Source organism: Urtica dioica, chromosome 6 (assembly GCF_054948205.1).
Source record: "Urtica dioica subsp. dioica isolate 48M chromosome 6, U.dioica_male_clone48M_v1_H2, whole genome shotgun sequence".
In the NCBI taxonomy this organism is placed as follows: Eukaryota; Viridiplantae; Streptophyta; class Magnoliopsida; order Rosales; family Urticaceae; genus Urtica; species Urtica dioica.
In genome coordinates, this window is record NC_142761.1 from 40,587,858 (window position 1) to 40,609,137 (window position 21,280).

At 40.5% G+C, this 21,280-nt stretch overlaps 3 protein-coding genes across 4 annotated transcripts; all 3 read left to right on the forward strand.

Moving 5' to 3' along the window:
• The first annotated feature begins 246 nt into the window (after positions 1–246).
• Positions 247–1,808, forward strand: LOC149394145 (uncharacterized). Its single transcript, XM_089617577.1, has 2 exons — positions 247–385; positions 476–1,808. Exon 2 carries the CDS (start codon positions 478–480, stop codon positions 1,702–1,704), a length of 1,227 nt encoding a protein of 408 aa, XP_089473703.1. The 5' UTR covers positions 247–385; positions 476–477; the 3' UTR covers positions 1,705–1,808.
• A 2,910-nt stretch (positions 1,809–4,718) lies between these two features.
• LOC149394146 (putative F-box/kelch-repeat protein At1g15680) lies at positions 4,719–5,882 on the forward strand. The gene has a single exon (XM_089618269.1). The coding sequence runs from the start codon at positions 4,719–4,721 to the stop codon at positions 5,880–5,882; it is 1,164 nt and encodes a 387-aa protein (XP_089474395.1).
• A 3,823-nt stretch (positions 5,883–9,705) lies between these two features.
• Positions 9,706–11,341, forward strand: LOC149394147 (uncharacterized). 2 transcript variants are annotated; one of them, XM_089616566.1, is made up of 2 exons: positions 9,706–9,873; positions 10,023–11,341. In XM_089616566.1, exon 2 carries the CDS (start codon positions 10,037–10,039, stop codon positions 11,192–11,194), a length of 1,158 nt encoding a protein of 385 aa, XP_089472692.1. In that variant the 5' UTR covers positions 9,706–9,873; positions 10,023–10,036; the 3' UTR covers positions 11,195–11,341. The 2 variants fall into 2 exon arrangements, with proteins under 2 accessions (XP_089472692.1, XP_089472691.1); XM_089616565.1 differs by having other exon boundaries at positions 9,708–9,873; positions 10,035–11,341.
• Positions 11,342–21,280: the final 9,939 nt, after the last annotated feature.

Sequence of the window (21,280 nt, forward strand, 5' to 3'; positions counted from 1 at the left end):
CTTTTTTTAATTTTCAAACGATCTTTCTATTTATAAATAAAATTGTAAACAAGAAAAAAAAAAAAAAGTAAAATTATTCTCAAATGGTATATTTCGGCTAATATATCAAAATTTGTTATTACGTAATTGGAAATCGTATATAATATTAGGTAGGATGTGATCTAACGACCTATGAATTAATTTTATAAATCTGATATTAATTAGAGAGTATTATTAGTAAGTTTAAGAAAAAAATAAAATAAGGAATAGCATCAAATAAAGCAGCAGGTCATACGCTTCTAGACGCCGCCGTATATTTTAGGTTTAGCGAACTTTGAGTGGCCCGGCATAGAAGTCTGAAGATCGGAACTCACGATTTTGTTCGTTCATCGATCGGTAAAAACAGGTATTTCGCCTACTTCGTATGAATTTACTAAATTCCATGCTTCGAAATCATATATTAGTTCGAAAAATTCTGAACATGTTTCGAAATCAGGCATGGCCGTGCTCTGCGAAGACGTTCTCACGGAGATATTAGTACGGCTACCCGATTGCAAGACGGCAATCCGAGTCAGCACGGTCTGCAAGAGATGGTCGAGCGTGATCAACAGCCCCGATTTCAGGCAGAGCTTCGACGACCAGATGAAGAAGAAGAAGGAGTGTATGCAATTCACACAGCTGTTCAGATTGGAGTTTTCATGCAAACCCATGTACGAGCTCTCTCTCGGGGGCGGCGGAGGAGACAAGTGCCTCGAGTTTCTGTCGAGATGGAAAGACACGACGGTGCTCACTTCCGGCGGCGGTCTGTTGGCGGTCCGACTCAGCGTCAGCGACGGAAGAGATCTGTGCATCTTAAATCCGCTGACGAAGCAGTGGAGTCTCTTACCCCACGGCGCGGACTCGACGGCTTTTCTCACGGGTCTGGCGTGCAATCCCGACAACACTCACTTCAAGTTTGTCTACGTAACGAGCGCTCGCTCCGGGCAGTTGAGCTCAGAGGTGTTCTGTTCGGAGTCCCGAGCGTGGACCCACTCCTCTTTGCCTTTGCCTTCCCCTTTCCCCGGCCCTAGGAATCCCGAGGCTTCCTGGTCCGAGTGCACGCAAATCGGCACCACTCTCTACTGGCTCGTGGAATCGAGCGGGGCGAGAGCAATGCTGGCCCACGACCCTTTCGAAAAGTGGGCCCGCTTCGTCGAGGTCCCGCACGGGAACGGAAACGGAAGAGGCCACGACGGCGTCCAACGCCTGTTTAGGATGGGGAGCGTGTCGGGACGCCTCCGCCTCTCGCGGAACCGGTGGAAGACGAAGAAAGCCGGCGGATTCCATCCTCTCAAGATTTGGGAGCTCGAAGAAGACGACAAACGCTCTTGGAGTCTCGTCCGCAGAGTGAAACCGAGGGGCATTTCCCCGCTGACGGCCATGGTGGTCGGCTTCCATCCCAACGACGGGGACAAGATGTTTGTGACCACCGACCGCTCCGACTTATGTTTGTACGACATCGAACGCGACACGTTTCATAAGATCGGCCGATTCGATTATTTCAATATAGACTGTTTCTTGCAGAATTTCGCTGTCCTGCACCCTTGCTCCATGCCTTGCCCCGTCCCGAAATTTGTGAATCCTTGCAAAAGAAAAGAAGAGGCGTCGCTGCTACCGTCGACTCAAATAATCAAGCCCAAGAAAAAAGAAAAGAAGAGGCGTCGCTACTACCGTCGACTCCACTAATCAAGCCCAAGAAAAAAAAAGATAGGGTTACTTAGGCTGTGTATTCGAATACATCGTGCAATTTAACTTTTTTTTTTCTTCTTCTTTTTAATGAATCAAATTTATATATTTTTCTATAAGCTATTTATATCCGGCCACTCTCAACTTCAATATCTGGTTCCGCCCCTCTTCTCAACCATTACTTGTTGTCTACATTATTTTTGGTAAAATCCGCGCCTTCCAAAGACGAGTCTTGTAAGTATGTAACAATCTTCATGAGGTAAATTTGCGTGTCGTCCAAGCCACTTTGTATAGTAGTGTCATAAGTCCCTAAACTAAAAGTAGCTTTCGAAAAAACAAAACTAAAAGTAGTTTGTTTGAGATATTTCCACACAAGATATATATATATATATATAATGAGGTAATTAACCAATTAAAACGTTTTTTTTATTGCTATATAGTAAACGTTTTTTTTATTGTTATATAGTAAACGTTTCGTAAATAACCATAAAAATGACGTGATATTCTTAATTTGTCATTTCATTAAAATAAAAGGGTAGAGTATTTACGTCTATTTATGCGTGTAAATATATAGACGTGACTATTTATCTAAGATTTACGAAATATTGGCAATATAACAATGTGAAACTATAAATATAACTATGTAACTAATGAACCCTATTTATATACATCACGGGGCAAATTGATTATCCATCAAGACATCTTAAGGACCAGATCCTAAACAAACCAAACCCACATAATTTTAATTCAAAAAACAAATCATCAAGTTCTGAAATGAACCTCTATAGTGTGGTTTGTATGAATGCATATTGTTCATTGCGCTTATGTTTGTGCTCATTCTAAAGTGAGGGTAATAGATCATTTGTTAAATATCACACTGTTATGGTCTGACTATAAATGTTCAATATAGACAGGTATCTTCGTCATCGATAAGCACATTTGTTGGACAAGATCTCTTAGGATCTCAGGTATAGAAACTTTAAGACCAAAGGGTGTGCGGCAGATATTATGCAAACTATATTTAAAGTTGAAATAAGCTACTTCAAAGCTTGAAAAGGGTATTCACTTTTGTTTTAAATCATCATATGCTCGTATTCCCATTGTAAGTGAGATGATTAAAAAAACACGGCAATGCACTTATGGTTCAGACCCTCAAAATAAAAGTGAAACAACTAATTAAATGACACTGTCTCAGCGAACTTTGAGTTGTCTGGAATAGAAGTCTGAAGATCGGCACTACGTCTTTTTTTTTCCAAGTAAACAAAAAAAAAAGTGAAACCAACACCAATTTGTTCGTTGACTAGAGGTGGAGAAGGTTAGTACGTTCGTCGTTCCGGTTAAAAAGGTGTTTCAAGTACTTTTTCTCCTTTTTCTGGTATGAATTCACTAAATATCATGTTTCAAAATCACATAAATCTCACAGAAATGTATCAAAAATTCCATTGATCGTGTTTTTTTTTTTTTTAGCCGGATGTGCTTTGCAAAGACGTTGCTGCATGGATATTAGTTTGGCTTCCCAACTGCAAGATGGCATTTGCGCCTCTGGTAGAGTTTGGAGAATTTTAAATTTTGAGTTCTATTCGGTTTTGACCATCTTCTTCCGGAGGAGAGAGAAACCACGATCTTTGACTTGGTTTAGGGCAAGATCAACCTCGTCGGCGGCATCGATGGTGATGTCGAGGTTCAAAAGGGAATCGAGGTCGGAGAGTGAGATTCTTAGGACTAGGGCTTGGCGGTGAGTGAGCTTGTTGGTCTCTAGATCGCCGTCGGAGATCAAAAGTCGGCGTCGATCGTCATCACAACCACCATCACTGTCTTCTTGTTCTTGTTCTTCTGGTTCATAGAAGAGTCGATATTGAATTTTTTGAAAACAGGAATAAAATTTGACACTTTGTTGTCTACTTGTTGCAGATGATTAGATCTTCAAACAATAGAAGTGGATATCATATTTTGGAGGTACGATTAAAATTTTTGAAATCATGTAACTTGTTTGTGTGTTTTGAAATTGGATTAACAAAATTGAAGTCATAATTAATTTTTTTTGAAAATTTGTTGTCTAATTTGACGATGGAATTGGTTTTTGGAACTATCTGGTATATATAAAAAGTGGACTAAAATTTTGGACAACTGGAGATTAATTATTTTGAAATTATAGAAAAACGAGTTTACACAAACATTGAAGATAATTTTAGTATTTTTACACTATAAATGGCTAGAATGCATGATAACTTATGAAATTTTGACTATTTTGCTAAACATTTAATTTGAATTGACTACTTCGTACAAAAAAATCATTTATTAAATAGTTAGTGTTAAGCTTTATTATTTTGTCAAGACCAAAAAAAACACTTTCGTATTTTGTTAAAACGTCATTATCCATTTTGTTAAATATTTAGTGTCAAACGATATAATTTTCAATATAATAGGCTTTCATTTTAGAGAGAATATATTAAACTAGAAGAATTAGTTTGAGTAGATTTATACTTTTATTTAAAATATTGAATTTAATTGGAGATATTCAAAAAATATCTTAAAACATGATAATTTCTTAAACTCTATTTTTTTTTAATATTCCACAAAGATCTCTTTTTAAAAAAAAATTCGAATGATTTTTCTATTATTTTAAATAAATTGTAATTTAAAAATAAAGTAAAATCATTCTCAAATCAAAGAAGACATCCTCAGAATAAAAATGAGAACTAGCATATTTACGTAAATAGTTTTAAAAATGGTATATTTCGTTCATATCAGAATTTGTTATTTCGTAATTGGAAAGCTGATAAGGGTATAACAGTAAGTTTAAGAAATAAGGAAAATAAGGAATAGCATCATCAAATACCTTTTTTCGGAAGCAGAAGGTCATACGCTTTTAGACGCCGCCGTATAATTTAGGTTAGCGAACTTTGAGTTTTCCGGCATAAAAGTCTGAAAAGGTAATTCGAAATCGTATAAACCTCATTATAGGTATCGACAATTTTATCCATAAAATTTGTTAACACGTTTCGAAATCAGGAATGGCCGTGCTTTGCAAAGACATCGTGGCGGAGATATTAGTTCGGCTCCCAGATTGCAAGACGGCAATCCGAGTCAGCACGGTCTGCAAGAGATGGTCGAGCTTGATCAACAGCCCCGATTTCAGGCAGAGGTTCAACGACCGCAAGAAGAAGAAGAAGAACAAGGGGTGCATGCAATTCACGCACGTGTTCAGAATGATCGAGAATTCATTCAAGCCAATGTACGAGCTCTCCATCGGGGACGGAGGAGAAGAGAAGTGCCTCGAGTTTCTGCCGCCGTGGAAAAACATGACCGTGCAAGCCTCCGGCGGCGGTCTGTTGGCCGCGCTCGTCGGCTGCAGTGAAAAAAGAGAGCTGCGGATCTGCAATCCGCTGACGAAGCAGTGGAGTCTCATCCCTCCGGGGTACGCCGACACGACGAGAGATTCGAAGCGTATCGTAGGGCTGGCATGCAATCCCGACAACACTCACTTCAAGTTTGTCCACGTGACGAGCGTTCGCGACGAGAAGTTGAGCTCAAAGGTGTTCTGTTCGGAGTCCGGAGCGTGGACCCACTCCTCTTTGCCTTTGCCTGGCCCTAAGGAGCTCGAGAATTTCTGGCCCGAGTGTATCCAAATCGGGACCACTCTTTACTGGCCGATGGGAACGTGGGCGAGCATAGTAATGCTGGCCCACGATCCTTTCGAACAATGGGCGCGCTACATAGAGATGCCCCGCGGAATCCGCAAAAACATGCATTGGCAAATGAGGATGGGTAACGTGTTGGGACGCCTCCGAATCTCGCAGATCCAGTGGAAGACGAAGAAGAAGGAAAGTACCGGCGGAGTCTATTCCCTGATCAGGGTTTGGGAGCTCGAAGAAGACGATAAACGTCGTTGGAGTCTCGTCCACAAAGTGAAACTGAAGAGCTTTTCCCCGCAGCCGCTGACGGCCATGGTGGTCGGCTTCCATCCCAACGACGGGGACAAGATGTTTGTGACCACCAACTGCTCCGACGTCTGTCTCTACGACATCAAAAGAGACGTTCTTCAAAAGTTTGTCCGATTCAATCGTTACCATTCCGAGGCTCTCTTGCATAATTTCACTCTCTTGCACCCTTTCTCCATGCCTTGCCCCGTCCCGAAATTTGTGAATCATCACGAAGGAAAAGCCCCTCCTCCATAAATCAAGCCCGAGAAACCCGAAAGAACCTAGCTTTACTTATTTGTTTATATCATCTTATTTCTGAAGAACTTTTGCAGGTAACATTGTTAGGGGGTTTTTTTTTTTTTTTTTCTGTTAAGCAATAACACCGTACATGGTGAAAAGCACCAAAAATATATATGAGGAGGCAAACTGACGATCCATCAAGACATCTCAAGGACTAGATCCTAAACAATTTTCAAACCGGATGATTTGTTGCGAGAGTTTAAGCAACTGGCCAGTTGCTTAAACTCTCGCAACAAATCATCCGGTTTGAAAAATAAATGTGTCCAGCGTAAATAAAGCAATCAGGATTATAAGAGTGGAGATGAACAAGTAAATAAATAAAATATCGATCCTCCGATCATTTTTTTTTTTTTTTTAATTTTGAATATCCTATGAATTGGTTATCTGGCCCTCCAGCAAATTATCGTTCTTCTCGTTACGAAACTTGGCCAAAAGTAGGGCCATGCCACCGCAAGCGTTGCGCAATCACAGCCAAATAAAATGTGAATATCTGTTTCTGCTTCTCTACCACACACACACATTTCGTTCATGAAGTTATTTACAGCAATAACGTATTATAATTTATGATTTATTGTTCCTTTTTTTTTTCTTGTTAGAACTGTTTTATATGAGGTAAAGTACCAATTCTATGGAATAAAAATGAGAAATAAGTTATATTCCAATACTTCTAAAATAGATAGCTTAGGTAATTTTAGAATTTGGATATAATAGATATGATATTTGGTTTTTTTTTTTTAAATAAATAACGTAAATGTTATGTTAAAAAGTTTTTATCATGAAAATAATATTTTTCAAGTTATAAATAATCATTTTTTTATTATGTTTATCGATATAAAAAAAATTGTTTATTAGTTTTGTTTTATTTAAGAGATATCTGAGTAATGATCATCCTTTTGCATATTCTTATATATACTACTACATAAGGTGCGATGAAATGTCGCACCTAATGCCAAAATGTCGCACTTGAAAGTTCTTCGGGTGCGATTTTAGGTGCGATAATGTCGCACTCAAAAATCAGTCGCTAAAGGCTTCAGGTGCGACACGTCGCACCTAAAAGTGTCACATATTAGATGCGACACTTTTCGGTGCGACATGTCGCACCCAAATTAAGTCGCACGTATTTGGCTTCAGAAAATCTCAAAAATGGGGCGGCGGTGAGGGCTGAGGTTCGACAGAGGGCGAGGCCGGCGAGGGCTGAGGTCCGGCGAGGAGGTGAGGCGGCGGTGGGGCTGAGGTCCGACAGAGAGAGAAAGAGAGTGATATAGAGAGAAAGAGAGTGAGATATAGATAAAGAAAGTGAGAGAGAGAAAGCTTACATTGAAGCTCGGCGGCGAGCTTCGGCGGAGGAGGGGCGGCGAGATCCGGCAAGGCAGAGGGATGAGAGAGAGAAAGAGAGTGAGATAGGTTGAGAGGCGAGTGTGAAGAAGAAGAAGAAGAAGAAGAAGAAGAAGAAGATCGTTTATAGACATGACTTAAAATCCGGTGCGACATGTCGCACCTGTTGCTCGTATTTGGTGCGAAATGTCGCACCCAATGCCCATTTAAGTGAGACATTTAGGTGCGACATGTCGCACCGAATACTCTTCCGCACCAAAAAATGAAATTTGTAGTAGTTACCCATACAAAAATTGATTAGAAAAGGGAACAACCTATATTTTATTGCCTATTTCCTTAAATATATTGATAGTTCGACCAAATTTTAAGTTTTAATAATTTTTAAATATATTTCTAATCAAAAGTAAACTTAAGTTTTACTAAATAGCCAAAATTTTGTTAGTTTTGTAAAATAACCATTAACAAAAATTAAGGATGATAAAATATGCAAAAAAAGTTTAACAGAGCCATGTTTAATAACTCTTCATTTCTTAATTATGTATTTCTCTCTCCCTCTCTCTCCATTAACGATGAGTTTGCCTCTTTTATCCAATTTTTACTCTTGACTATGGCGCTCGAAGGCTGCATCGTAATCTCCCATATTTATTCAAGCTGCTTTTCTATAATAAAACTATTGACATAAACACAAATATACCATTTTTTTACTATGTAATTGAAGAAATAGAGAACTTTATTGTAAATGATTGCAAACCATCGAAAATTGTTCAAATAATCGCAATTATCACAAAAATTACAAATAAATCAAAAAATTTACCAACACCGACTCTTTTTGTAGTCGAAGTTGCAAAAGAGTCATTATTGTAAAACAAAATCCAATTTATTAACGATATAATTCATTATTTGTGAAGATATACAATGTAATTCAATGAAAATGATTTGGATGGGTATTTTTCTAAAAAAAAAAGTGACAAAATACCAATTTCAAATAAAACTCTAGGGTCGGGTCGTGGAGCCACCAAATTTTTGGAGAAAACGATCCGTGTCCCTGGAAATTGTGTTCCTCGCGAAGTGGTTCGCATCATTAAGGAATCGAAACAGGCTTTGATAAAAAAAAAAGAATAAACTGCGTAGCGTATACCTCTGGAGACGATGGAGGTCTGACAGAGAAAGAGAGAGCCTCGCTGCTATTTCTCATTTGTTTTTCCGGTTTTTTTCTTCAGAGATCAATATAGTGTCGATTTTAGGGGGGGTTTCAAAATAAGAGTTTGTCTATGTAATTAAAGAGCATTATAGAAAATTTAAGAAAATAAAATAAAAATAACGAATAGATCATAGAGTTCACTTTTAAATGATCCCAGCGATCCCAACTTCTAGACGCCGCCGTATATTTTAGGGCGAAATTGTGTTGTGTGTTATCTATAATTAGCATAGTTACCTAATTAGTGAATCATTAGGCTAGTTTAAAACCCGAGAGGTAATAAACGAATGAGCTCTATCTATCCCATCATTCACCTACCTAGAGCTATAGAAAGACTACGGGGTGAGTGTAGTTGTTTGAAATCCTAGGCTAATGTGGTTGTTTGCGTTGATTGAACCCAAGCTGGGAAGTGTAAGTTTTCCTAATAGCCAGGTCCAATCCTACTCAAGAGAGATTAGTGGATACTTTGGGGTGATCTAGACTAAATTTTCATTCTAACATGAGCTTAGATTCATTACCCTAACCAACTGAGTCGATTAACTAATAATGAAGTCACGCCCACTGTTTTATTTATAGTTCTTGAATATCGTTGTAAATTGTCTCTACTTATTTGTTTCGAAAATTATCCAAAGTTCGTCGTGGGATCGATAACCGTACTATATGCACTGCTACTATTACTACTTGATGACAAATGCTGTCAAAATGAAAAAAACTCATTCCTAGCTTAGTATAATAGATTTGATTGCAAGACGGCTTTTTATAAGTAGTTTACACTTTCATTACAAAAAAAGTTGGTAAAATTATAAGAAAAATAGGCTGATGTAACTAAATAGCCAATTTCAAATCATGAATTTGCAAAATAATCAAGGTTTGTCTTAATTTAGTGAAATAGTCAAAATGTGCACTAATTTGGTTTCAATTTTTTTTTTTACCACAAGATTAATTTTTTTTTCTTTTAAAGTGATAAATTTTTTATAATAATCGTAAAAGATTTTAATTTTGGCTATCAAAAAAATTTTGAAAACATAAATTTGGCTAATTTTCTGAAAAGTTAAAACTTTGGCTATTTTCCTAATTAATAAGTTTTAAATAGCTATTTTGTACAATTTTTCCAAAAAAAAAGAGGCACTTATAGAATGTTATATAGTGTTTGAGGCATTCAATAAATTTTCATCTTTAAACGAGGTACTCATGGAATTTTCTCCAAATACACACACGACATAAGACTCTACACGCGGGCTTTTCACAATAACTATAAAGGGCCAAAAGAAAACACAAACACAAGAAGAGACGGAGTGTTTCTACATACGACGCCGCCGAATATCGGCAGTCACGATTTTGCTCTGATTCCATAAAGTCGAATCTATACCTTTCGTTCGTTGTTTTAAGGGGGGAGAAGATCCGTTTGAAAAGGTAATTCGAGTACTTTTTTTTCTTTTCTGATACGAATTCACTAAATAACATATGTTATAAATCTGGTAGAACGTATCGACAATTCTACGCTTAAAGTTGGGAGAACATGTTTCGAAATCATATAAATCTAAAAAAAAATTCTGAACAAGTTTCGAAATCAGGCATGGACGTGTTCTGCGAAGACATTGTCACGGAGATATTAGTTCGGCTACCCGATTGCAAGACGGCGATCCGAGTCAGCACGGTCTGCAAGAGATGGTCGAGCTTGATCAACAGCCCCGATTTCAAGCTGAGATTCAACGAACGCAAGAGGAAGAACAAGGAGTGCATGCAATTCACGCACGTGTTCATAATAGACGAGTTTTTCGAGAACGAGCCGATATACGAGCTCTCTGTCGGCGGCGGCGGCGGAGGAGGAGAGAAGTGCCTCGAGTTTCTTCCGCCGTGGAAAGACATGACCGTGCTAGCTTCCGGCGGCGGTCTGGTGGCGGTCCAATTCGGGGAAAAAAAAGAGCTTTGCGTCTGCAACCCGCTGACGAAGCAGTGGAGCCTCCTCCCTCCGGAGCGCCGCGATTCGATCGGCACTCTGGGGCTGGCGTGCGGCCCCGACAACGCTCACTTCAAGTTGGTCCACATAACGAGCATTCACAGCGAGCAGATGAGCTCGAGGGTGTTCTGCTCCGAGTCCGGGGCGTGGACCGACTCGTCTCTGCCTTTCCCCGGCTGCGAGGAGGCCAGCTATTTCGGCATGGACTGCGTGCAGAGCGGCACCGCTCTCTACTGTCTCGACGCAGACGAGCGGGCGAGAGTGTTGCTCGCCCACGACCCGTTCGAGCAATGGGTGCGCTACGTCAAGCTCCCTCGCCGCGGGTTCCGCGGCATCCTCTGCAGGTTGAGGATGGGGAACGTGCTGGGACGCCTCCGAATCTCGCAGATGCTGTGGAAGCAGAAGGGAAACGGAGGAGCGTATTCCCTCAGGGTTTGGGAGCTCAGAGACGATAAGCGTCGATGGAGTCTCGTCCATAGAGCGAAGCCGGCGAGCTTTCCGCCGCGGACGGCGCTCGTGGTCGGGCTCCACCCCAACGACGGGGACAAGCTGTTTGTGACCACCGACGGCGACGAAGTCGTTCTGTACGACGTCAAAAGCGACGCCTTTGAAAAGCTCGGCCGATTCCCGTGGCGCGATCCTTACAGTGTCAAGTATCTCTTGCAGAATCTGTCCGTCCTGCACCCTTCCTCCATGCCTTGCCCTGTCCCGAAATTCGCGAAGCGAAAAGCCGATGCTCCGCAGATCAAATCAAAGAAGACCAAACGAACCTAAGCTTTGCTTGTTTATTTATGTCATCTTATTCATGAATTCGAAACTTTTAAGTTCTTACCTTATCCTATGCATCCTTTTTTGTGTTTAGCTGTTCCTGATCATTGGAAGCTTGAATAATGCAGGGCTATATATAAAGCCATTACAAAATCTCGTTATGCTCGCTTCATTTGTTTCTTCTTTTCTTTTCTTTTTTGCTTCATATCATATGTTTGGCTTGGTATGCTACAATACATTCGTACTAGTGATTCAACTGCTTATGAATAGTCCTAATAAAAATAACATTAGTTGCCTCAACTTTAGTGATATGCTTCTATGCTCTTTTCACGTTTTCCTCGTAGTAATGTTCTGTATTTACCTGGCATCGGTGCGTGGCGTGCGTGTGATTGAGAGAGACGTTGTGATGCGATATACCAAAGTAATTATAAAACTCTCTCGTGTTTCTATTCTTCCTTGCAACTTTTCTTTTTATACTAAGCCGAAATACAATGTTCGAACAAAATGTGTAAATGCGAGATAACATGCAATCATCATGTAGCAGAAACATGTACAGCAGCAAGAAGAGAAAGAGCTTTATTGTTGCCAAAGAGTCCTAATTAAAACTGACTAGGAAAATGTTTAAAATCCGAACACGATGCAACTGAGACTCTGTATTGTTCTGTTATAAAACTATATCCAAAACTTCTGACTGTTGCCAAGATCCTTGTGCTTTCTATAATCTATACATTGCCAAGATCCAAAACTTAATAGTTTGATGCCCAAAATATTACCTTAACCGAACCTTCATATGATTCATGCCAGTATCTCTTATGATGACAAGACATTTGATTTCATGATCGCTCGCTTTCGGCGAGGCTCGGATCGGGTTTAGGGACAAACTCTAGCCTGCCAAACACGGGTCGCTAATGAGCCTATTTATTGCAAAAGTAACATTAAACACACAATTACAACTATAACGTCGAGCTTGAAACCTTAATGTTCTCCTCCCAGAGCTCGCCAACTAGTTGCATCCGCTCTTCCAATAGACCGCCACTTCCTCTTGAGCAAACAAGAATGCCGATACCGTCTTCTTTTCTGCAACGGTGCAAACACAATGAGAACACATAACAAGTGTTAAGTGGTGAAGAAAAACGGGCCTGTCATGTTGAGTTTACCTAATCGGTTTCGGGTCTACTATGGAATGTCGTATTATGGTCTCCAAGGCAATTCTGGTTCCCACAGCTCCTGGAGCATTTGACTTCTGATCTTGGGAAACAGCAATAATATTATTTAACAAACAATAAAAATAAAAAATTAACGAGCACAATCATCCCGTTCCTCTTTAACAAACTGGGGAAATTCGAATAGTATATCTTATATATTCCTGACACCACATTTGATGAAGCAGATAGTCATAGCGACCACCTTATAGCAAGCAATGTACCATCACTTCCGATGGTAGATTGCTTGCTATTGGTGACCGATGTGTGCAATGTGCCATCACTTTGTGCTGCTGAGTTGTTTTCTTCCATCAGGTACACCTATAAAATGTCCAAACTTGTCTTAAATTTCATCGTTCGACAAGCTTGTGAATTTTATAAAGTCTTTGTAACCGATGGCTCACAATAGATGAGTTCTTATTGGGTTAGTTTTGAGAAAGAAGAGAGACATATCAGGACTCAGGAGGTGATGCTAAGTGTTAGTAATATTACATCTTTCTCAAAGTTGGTCTAAAATGCTTAGTCAAGGATTTAAACATTGATACCCTAGACTTTAACATGATAAATTGCAATAAGTAAGAACGTGCCTCCCTAAAAATAAAGAGTGTTTACATTATCAACAAAATTGGAGAACAAAAAAAAAAAAAAAAGTATAAAATTCATTAAATAAAATATTTTTGAATGGGGACCTAAAATAAGAGTGCGCATTCCACAATATAAAGCCCCAACTATAAATACATTAAAAAATACGAAATTATTCGAGCCACCTCAATTTAATTATTTTTTAAATCTCCTTTTTTATTTTTATTTTGAGACTGTTTGTCTTATTATAAAAAATAATATAATAGTTTAATCTTGATTTTTGTAGTTTTACTGAACTTATTCTTTTACTTTTATATTTTTATTTAAATTTAAACTTTTTAACTTTTTACTTACTTATTTTTTACTTTTTATTTTTATTAGTAGTTTATGGTTTCATTTTGTTACTTTCTTAATTGGAAAAAATACAAATAAATGAGATACTTGTAGAACTTATAGAGTGATATAAAGTTCGAGGTACCCAAGGAAGTATGATCTTTAAACAAGGTAGTCATGGAAGTTCCCCATTTCTACGATTCCTAGAATACGATCTGAAATAGATTGGGCTTTCAAAATATAAAGGGCCTTTCATAACGATATATAAATATGGGAGATTTGTGTCAATGTCACAAATTCGTCGGGTTTTTGCATTCGTGTTACAAAGTTGTCAAAATTGCATTTGGGTCACGTATTTACATTCGTGTTACATGTGCAAATTTCAAATTATTCTCTCGCATCATTTAATTTTTTATTAGTTACTCCATGTCTTCTGAATTTTTACAATACCTCATTAAAAATCACTTTATCTTCCTCTAAAACTTTCTAAAATGTCAATCTGTGATGTGACGTAAGATGCAAATACCACCGTATAAATACACCGCCGAATATTGTAAGAACCTTGAGTTTCTCGATATCGAAAGTCTGTCGCAGTTTTGCTCCGAGCTTAAAAAACTCAAATTAATACCATTTGTTCGACTACGTTCTCTCTTTATTTCTGCTATGAATCCTTTCGAAATCATATCAATCTCATATTTTTGAAATCAAGAATGGCCGTGCTTTGCGAAGACATCGTCGCGGAGATATTAGTTCGGCTCCCCGATTGCAAGACGGCAATCCGAGCCAGCACGGTCTGCAAGAGATGGTCGAGCTTGATCAACAGCCCCGATTTCAGGCAGAGATTCAACGAACTCAAGAAGAAGAAAAAGGAGTGCATGCAATTCACGCACGTGTTCAGAACGGGAGAGTTTTTCGGCCGGGCGTTAGACCCGATGTACGAGCTCGGCGGAGGAGAGAACTCGCTGGAGTTTCTTCCGTGGTGGAAGAACATGATGGTCCTCGCCTCCGGCGGCGGTCTGTTGGCCTCGCTCGTCGGAACCAGACACGACGAGATCTGCGTCTGCAATCCGCTGACGAAGCAGTGGAGTCTCCTCCCTCGGAAGGGCAGCTTCGGAGGCGATTGGAAGGGCGTTCTAGGACTGTCGTTCGACCCCGACGGCACTCGCTTCAAGGCCGTCCACGTCAAGGACATTCCCTTCGTGCGGCTCAACACGAGGGTGTTCTGTTCCGAGTCCGGAGCGTGGACCGACTGTTCGTTGCCTCTCTCGGGCCCCATCAAGAGGATTCACTCTCTCCGTGTCGAGTCTGCACAAGTCGGCACCGTTCTCTACTGGATGGAGGGCGGAAAATCGTCGAGCTTGCTCCTGGCCCACGACCCGTTCGAACGATCGGCGCGGTTTTTGAAACTCCCTCGCAGCCAAGACGGGTTCCGCGGCATCATTCCCAGATTGAGGACGGGGAACGAACGTGCTGGGACGCCTCCGAATCTCGCAGATCTTGTGGAAGAAGAAGAAGGAAACCGGAGGAGCGTACTCACTCGAGGTTTGGGAGCTCGAAGACGATGATGAAGATTGTTGGAGTCTCGTCCACAGAGTGAAACCGAAGAGCTTTCCGCCGAAAACGACGCTCGTGGTCGGTTTCCATCCCAACGACGGGGAAAAGCTGTTTGTGACCACTGACCGCAACGACGTCTGTCTGTACGACATTGAAAGCGACGGCTTTGAAAAGCTCGGCCGATTCCCGCCGGATTCTACTCCTTTCGATATCAAGTATTTGTTGCAGACGTTCACTCTCGTGCACCCTTGCTCGTGGCCCTACTCTGTCCCGCGGTTCGTGGAACATCGCAAAAGAAAAGAAATACCAGCTCCTCCGCGAATCAAGAAAACCAAAAGAACCTGATCTTGTTTACTTGTTTCTTCGTTTATATCATCTTGTTTCTGAAGAATCTTTGCTTGCCTTATCCTAGGCATTTTTTCTGTTTACTTCTGTTTGTATGCACTTTGGTTAAAAAGGAATGTTAAGAGAGTTGTTTAATAAAAGAATTGAAAGTGCAAACTTGTTCCGAGCAATTTTCGCAAACTTGTTCAAGGAAAACCAACTCTCATGATCTTTTTTTTTTTTTTTTTTCACCTCCTCCAAATAACATCATTTAAGTAACATCACTAAATAACATGTTCCGAAATAAAAAATAAAGTATCATAGAATGTATCAGTAATTTTCTCCTTAAAAAATCTGAACGTGTTTCGAAATCAGGCATGAACGTGCTCTGCGGAGACATTGTAGCAGAGATATTAGTTCGGCTCCCAGATTGCAAGACGGCAATCCGACTCTGCACGGTCTGCAAGAGATGGTCGAGCGTGATCAACAGCCCCGAATCCCGATGTTTGAGCTCTCTATGGGCGGGGGAGAGAAGTGCCTAGAGTTTTTGCCGTGGTGGAAACACATGAAGATATTATAGCGCTGCCATGCAATATCCCGACAACACTCACTTCAAGTTTTGTCCGCATAACGAGCAGTTGAACTCAAGGGTGTATTCCCTCAGGGTTTGGGAGCTCGAAGACGATAAACATTGTTGGAGTCTCGTCCACAAAGTGAAACCGAAGAGCTTTCCACCGCGGAAAGCACTCGTGATCGGCTTCCATCCCAACGACGGAGACAAGATGTTTGTGACTACAGACCGCTCCGACGTCAATCTTTACGACATCTTTCAAAAGCTTGGCCAATTCCCGCCGATTTCTCCTCGTGACGAAAACAAGTATCTCTTGCAGACATTCACTCTCTTACACCCTTTATCCATGCCTTGCACTGTCCCGCAATTCGTGAATCATCACAAGAGAAAAGAGCCATTACTAGTACTACTACCATCTACTCCACAAATCAAGCCCAAGAAAACCAAAAAGAACATAGCTTTTTAATTTATTTTTTTTTTAAGTTTTTTAAATAATATTTATTTAGTTATAAGTGATATTATAGTACATTTGTTCAGCACTATATTCATAGGTTGACACGTGTTAAAAAATGTAAACACCATTGAAAAAATTGATGGAATGAGGGATTGTTGCAAACATTGGAATAATTAAAGAGCCAGATGAAATAATCGAATGAGCACAGGGTGAGTTGTTCGAAGTGTAACAATTCAAAGGGTGAATATGTACTAAATCCAGAGCCACATTCAAAATGAAGGAGGGAAATGAAACCTCCCAAACCACATCATTCTCCAAATCCAGAGCTCTTTTAGCAATACAATGAGCTGCGAAATTACAGATTCTAGGATGGAAGAAAATATCAAAATTTAAAAAACCGGTCTTCATGGCGATGATGTCCCCGACGATGAGACCCACATCGTTTACCGGCTGCTCCGCTGTTTTGATCATGGACACCACAGTAGAACAATCCGATTGAATGAGGATGTTCTCCATAACCAAAGACCGCGCCACCTTAAGGCATCGAAGGACAGCCATGGCTTCCACCGTCGTCGGATTGTAAGCTCGAGCAATAGGCATCGCAAAGGCTCCCAGGATCGTGCCATTCGAGGAGCGAAAGATTCCGGCAACACTGCACATCGAACCGTCTTTCGACACAGCCGCGTCAACGCTGGCCACCACAGTACCGGGAATGGGAGGGCTCCAACGCAAGAATGTGTTCTTGGTTTTCGGGGTTTTCGGAGGAACTCGAAATACATCTCTATACTCTTCCAGAAGCACCAAACTACCGTTAACGGAATCCGCCGGAGACACTTTGCAACCCCTGAAGAGGTACTCATTACGACAGTTCCATCAATTCCACGCGATCATCACAGCCGCAAGAGCCCTGTATTCTGCCTCTGCAGAACTCCTTGCCACCGTAGACTGCTTCTTTGACTTCCAAGCCACAAGTGCATCACCTACAAAAACACAATATCCAGTAATGGATCGCCTAGAATCAGTACATGTACCCCAATCAGCATCTGAAAATGCTCGAATGTTTACAGAAGAAAAAGAAGGATAGAATAAGCCTAATCATGGGTTAGACTTAATGTAACGCAAAAGATGATGTGCAGCTTGTAAATGTTTGTCCCTGGGAGAATGAACAAATTGGCTCAAACAGTTTACTGCAAAAGTAAGATCTGGACGAGTAATGGTTAGGTACAATAAACGACCAATGAGTCTCCTAAAACCAGTAACATCAGTTAGCACAGGTGAATCATCAGATAGAGATAGATCAACCCTAGTATTCATAGGAGTCTTGACAGGTTTAGAGTCAAGAAAACCTGAGTCTTCAAGAATCTGCAAAGCATAATTCATTTGACTCAAAACAATTCCTTTTTCTGACCTAGCAATTTCCAGGCCAAGGAAATATTTGAGATCACCAAGGTCCTTCAATCTGAAAGTTGAGCTGAGGAAGGATTTAACATCAACAATAACAAGTTTATTTGGACCAGAAACAATGATATCATCGACATATAATAATAATATAGCAACAAAATTATTCCCACTGCCACGAGTGTACAAAGAATAATCCGATTTGGATTGAACAAAGCCAACGCCTTGAACAGCCTCAGTGAACTTCAAGTTCCATTGTCGAGAGGCCTGTTTAAGACCATAGATGGACTTATGTAACCTGCAAACCAATCTTCCTGTATGTGTTTTATACTCCCCCTGAGGCATATATCCAAGAGGTAGATCCATATAGACTTCCTCAAATAAGTCTCCATTAAGAAAGGCGTTGCTTATGTCTAGCTGAGACAAATACCACTTCTGAAAAGAGGCAAAACTAAGTAAAACCTTAACAGAAACTAATTTGGCAACAGGAGAAAAAGTATGAAGAAAATCAACCCCCTCTTGTTGAGTGTAGCCCTTAGCAACCAAGCGAGCTTTTCGTCTAGCTAGAGTCCCATTAGCATTCAACTTGTTTATGTATATCCACCTGCAACCAATAGAAGTCTTGTTGGCGGGTAAAGGAACAACTGACCATGTGTTATTAGCATGCATGGCAGTGATCTCCTCTGCCATAGCTTTCCTCCAATCCTCTGACTTCACAGCAATGTGGTAGAAAGCTGGCACTGAATTAGCTGTAACAGACAAAACAAGATTTCTAAAGCCAACAGACAATCTGCTATAGTCAAGCACTTTATCAATAGAATGCTTGGAATTATAACTTTGACCTATTTTAAGTAAGTTGCAATGATAGTCCTTGAGATAGGCTGGTGGCACATGAGTCCGTGAAGACTTTCTGATTGTTGAACCATGAGGAATAGGTTGATCAGGAATGGCCAAAGGCTGAGCAGGTTGATCATTGACTGGTTCTTGTGAGGCAAGGATGTCAGGACCAGAAGATGGATCATGATGAGACTCAGTAGATGAGTGAACCATGGGAGTGAGAACATTGGGAACATCCTCAGAAACATGAGACTCAGGTGATGAGTGAATCATGTTATGAGTCAGGACAGGCAGGGGTAGACTTGCAAAAGGATCAGCAATGGTAGGAGTAGATTGTATGTTCTTAAAAGGGAAAATATTTTCATAGAACAAAACATCACGAGACAGAAAAACATCATTGGTATTAAGATCCAAGAGTCTATATCCCTTGACCCCTTGAGGGTATCCAAGCATCACACATTTCCGAGCTCTAGGTGCAAACTTTGACCTATGAGCACTCAGAGTAGAAGCAAAGCATAAACATCCAAAAACTCTCAAATGACTATAGTCAACCTCCTTGTTGTACAGGATTTCATAAGGAGTAAGGTGAGACAAGTTAGGAGTAGGAGTACGATTAATAAGATATGTAGCAGTAAGCACACAATCAGTCCAAAAAGTAATAGGAACATGGGACTGAAAAAGTAAAGCTCTAGCAACATTGAGAAGATGCTGGTGCTTTCGTTCAGCCACAGAATTCTGCTGAGGTGTTTCAACGCAAGAAAATTGATGTACAATGCCATGTTTAGAAAAGAACTCAGTGAAAATGAGTTCTTTTGCATTATCAGACCTAAACTGCTTGATAGTAGTAGAAAATTGATTCTTTACATAAGCACAAAATTTTGGAAAAACAGTATGGACATCAGACTTTTGTTTCAACAAAAAAATCCAACAATACCTGCTTTTATCATCAACGAGTAAGAAAGTATCTGTGACCATTGCGAGAAGTAACCTTATAAGGTCCCCATATATCACAATGTATCAGATCAAACACATTAGCAGCAAAATGATTTGCAGAAACAAAAGGCAATCTATGTTGCTTAGCTAATGGACAAATGTAGCAAGGCAAAGTCTTATCATGATCAGAAATAGTACATGATAAACGAGATTTCAAACAGTCTAAACGTTTAAAAGAAAGGTGACCTAGCCTTTGGTGCCAAGTCTGAGCAGTCACTTTATTCACATATGTATTGGAAGTGGTGATGATGTCTTTGGTGAGAACATACAGATCCTCATAAAGCCTACCCTTCCCAATCATCTTCGAGTGATTGATATCCTGAATAAAAAAGGAATCACAAGTGAAAGTAACAGCAACCTTAGAGTCTTTGGTTAAGGCATTAACAGAAATAAAATTGAACTTGAAACTAGGAACATAGAGAACATTATGAAGAGTCAGATCTGAGTTCAAAACAATGTCACCTATAAAGTGGACAGGGATAATAGTGCGATTTGGTAAGGTAACAGTGGAGTTAATAACACTCCTAAGTTTACTAAAAAAAGATTTCTCAGCACTAATATGCCTGGTGGCACCAGAGTCCATAATCCAAGCGCCAAGAGAGGAATTAGTGCAAGAATGAGTAAAGTTAACCAAACCATATAAACCTGTCTTAGAGGAGGTGAGGTTGACTTCTCCTGAGGTGGACACTTGAGTAGTGAGTTGATTGGAGAGATGGCTGATTAGCTGATGGATTTGCTCGGATGAGAGGTGAGAAGAGGTGTTGCTCAGGGCAGATCCGTCGATGATGCCTCCCATACCAGTAGCATTCACTGCATTTGCTTGAGGCTTGGTCTTGAATTTGTATCCTGGTGGATAACCATGGATCTTGTAGCACTTGTCGATGGTGTGTCCCAACATCTTACAGTGAGTACACATCGGGCGATCTTTGCCTTTAGACTTCTTTTGATCATCCTTGACCGTCATTGCAAGAGAGTTTGACTGATCAGTATTGGCAAGAGCATCCACTCCAATCGTTCTTTGAGTCTCTTCTTGAGTAAGAAGTGCATAGACTTTACTCATTGGTGGAATAGGCTCCATCAACAGAACTTGACCACGCGTGTGAGTGTAGGAGTCATTAAGCCCCATCAGAAATTGCATGACATACTCAGATTGAGCATAATCATTCAATTTAGCTTTTCCTCCGCAAGAACAGGCACAAGTGCACTCTGGCTTGAATTCACACAATTCTTCATGGAGAGATTTCAGCTTTGTGAAGTAGACACCGATAGTCTTCTGATCTTGAGCAAGATTGACGAATTCGTGCCTCAGTTGAAAGATCCGTGGACCATTGCTCTGTTGGAATCGATCTTTGAGATCATTCCAAATCTCCTTGGCTGTTCCTCCATAAAGAAGGCTTCCAGCAATTTCTTTGCTCACAGAGTTCATGATCCACGCTACAATGGTGTTGTTGTTGCGACTCCATAGGCAGACAAAATCTAGATCCTCTGGAGGTGGTTTCTTGATCGTACCGTCAATAAAACCTAATTTGTTCTTCGCCTCAAGAATGATAAGCATCGATCGACTCCACGCCGTGTAATTCGTGCCGAAAAGGACATTCGAGACAAGAGAGCCTCCAGAAGAATCAGAATGATGCAAATAGTATGGATCATCAAGAACGGACCTAGGTCTCTGGTTGTTGTTGGTTCCGGTGATCGGCGATTCCAGCGATGAAGCTTCCTGATCCGGCATGGTCGCGAAGAGGAAAGGAGCTCAAGGATGATGAAAGGAAAAACGCCTGAGATCGGAAAAGAAAATCAGAAAGAGCGGAGTAGCTCTGATACCATATTGGAATCTCAGAACGAGA

What these genes read in the sequence shown, in the direction of transcription:
- LOC149394145 (XM_089617577.1), top strand. Translation starts at nt 478, where the DNA reads ATGGCCGTGCTCTGCGAAGACGTTCTCACGGAGATATTAGTACGGCTA.
- LOC149394146 (XM_089618269.1), top strand. Translation starts at nt 4,719, where the DNA reads ATGGCCGTGCTTTGCAAAGACATCGTGGCGGAGATATTAGTTCGGCTC.
- LOC149394147 (XM_089616566.1), top strand. Translation starts at nt 10,037, where the DNA reads ATGGACGTGTTCTGCGAAGACATTGTCACGGAGATATTAGTTCGGCTA.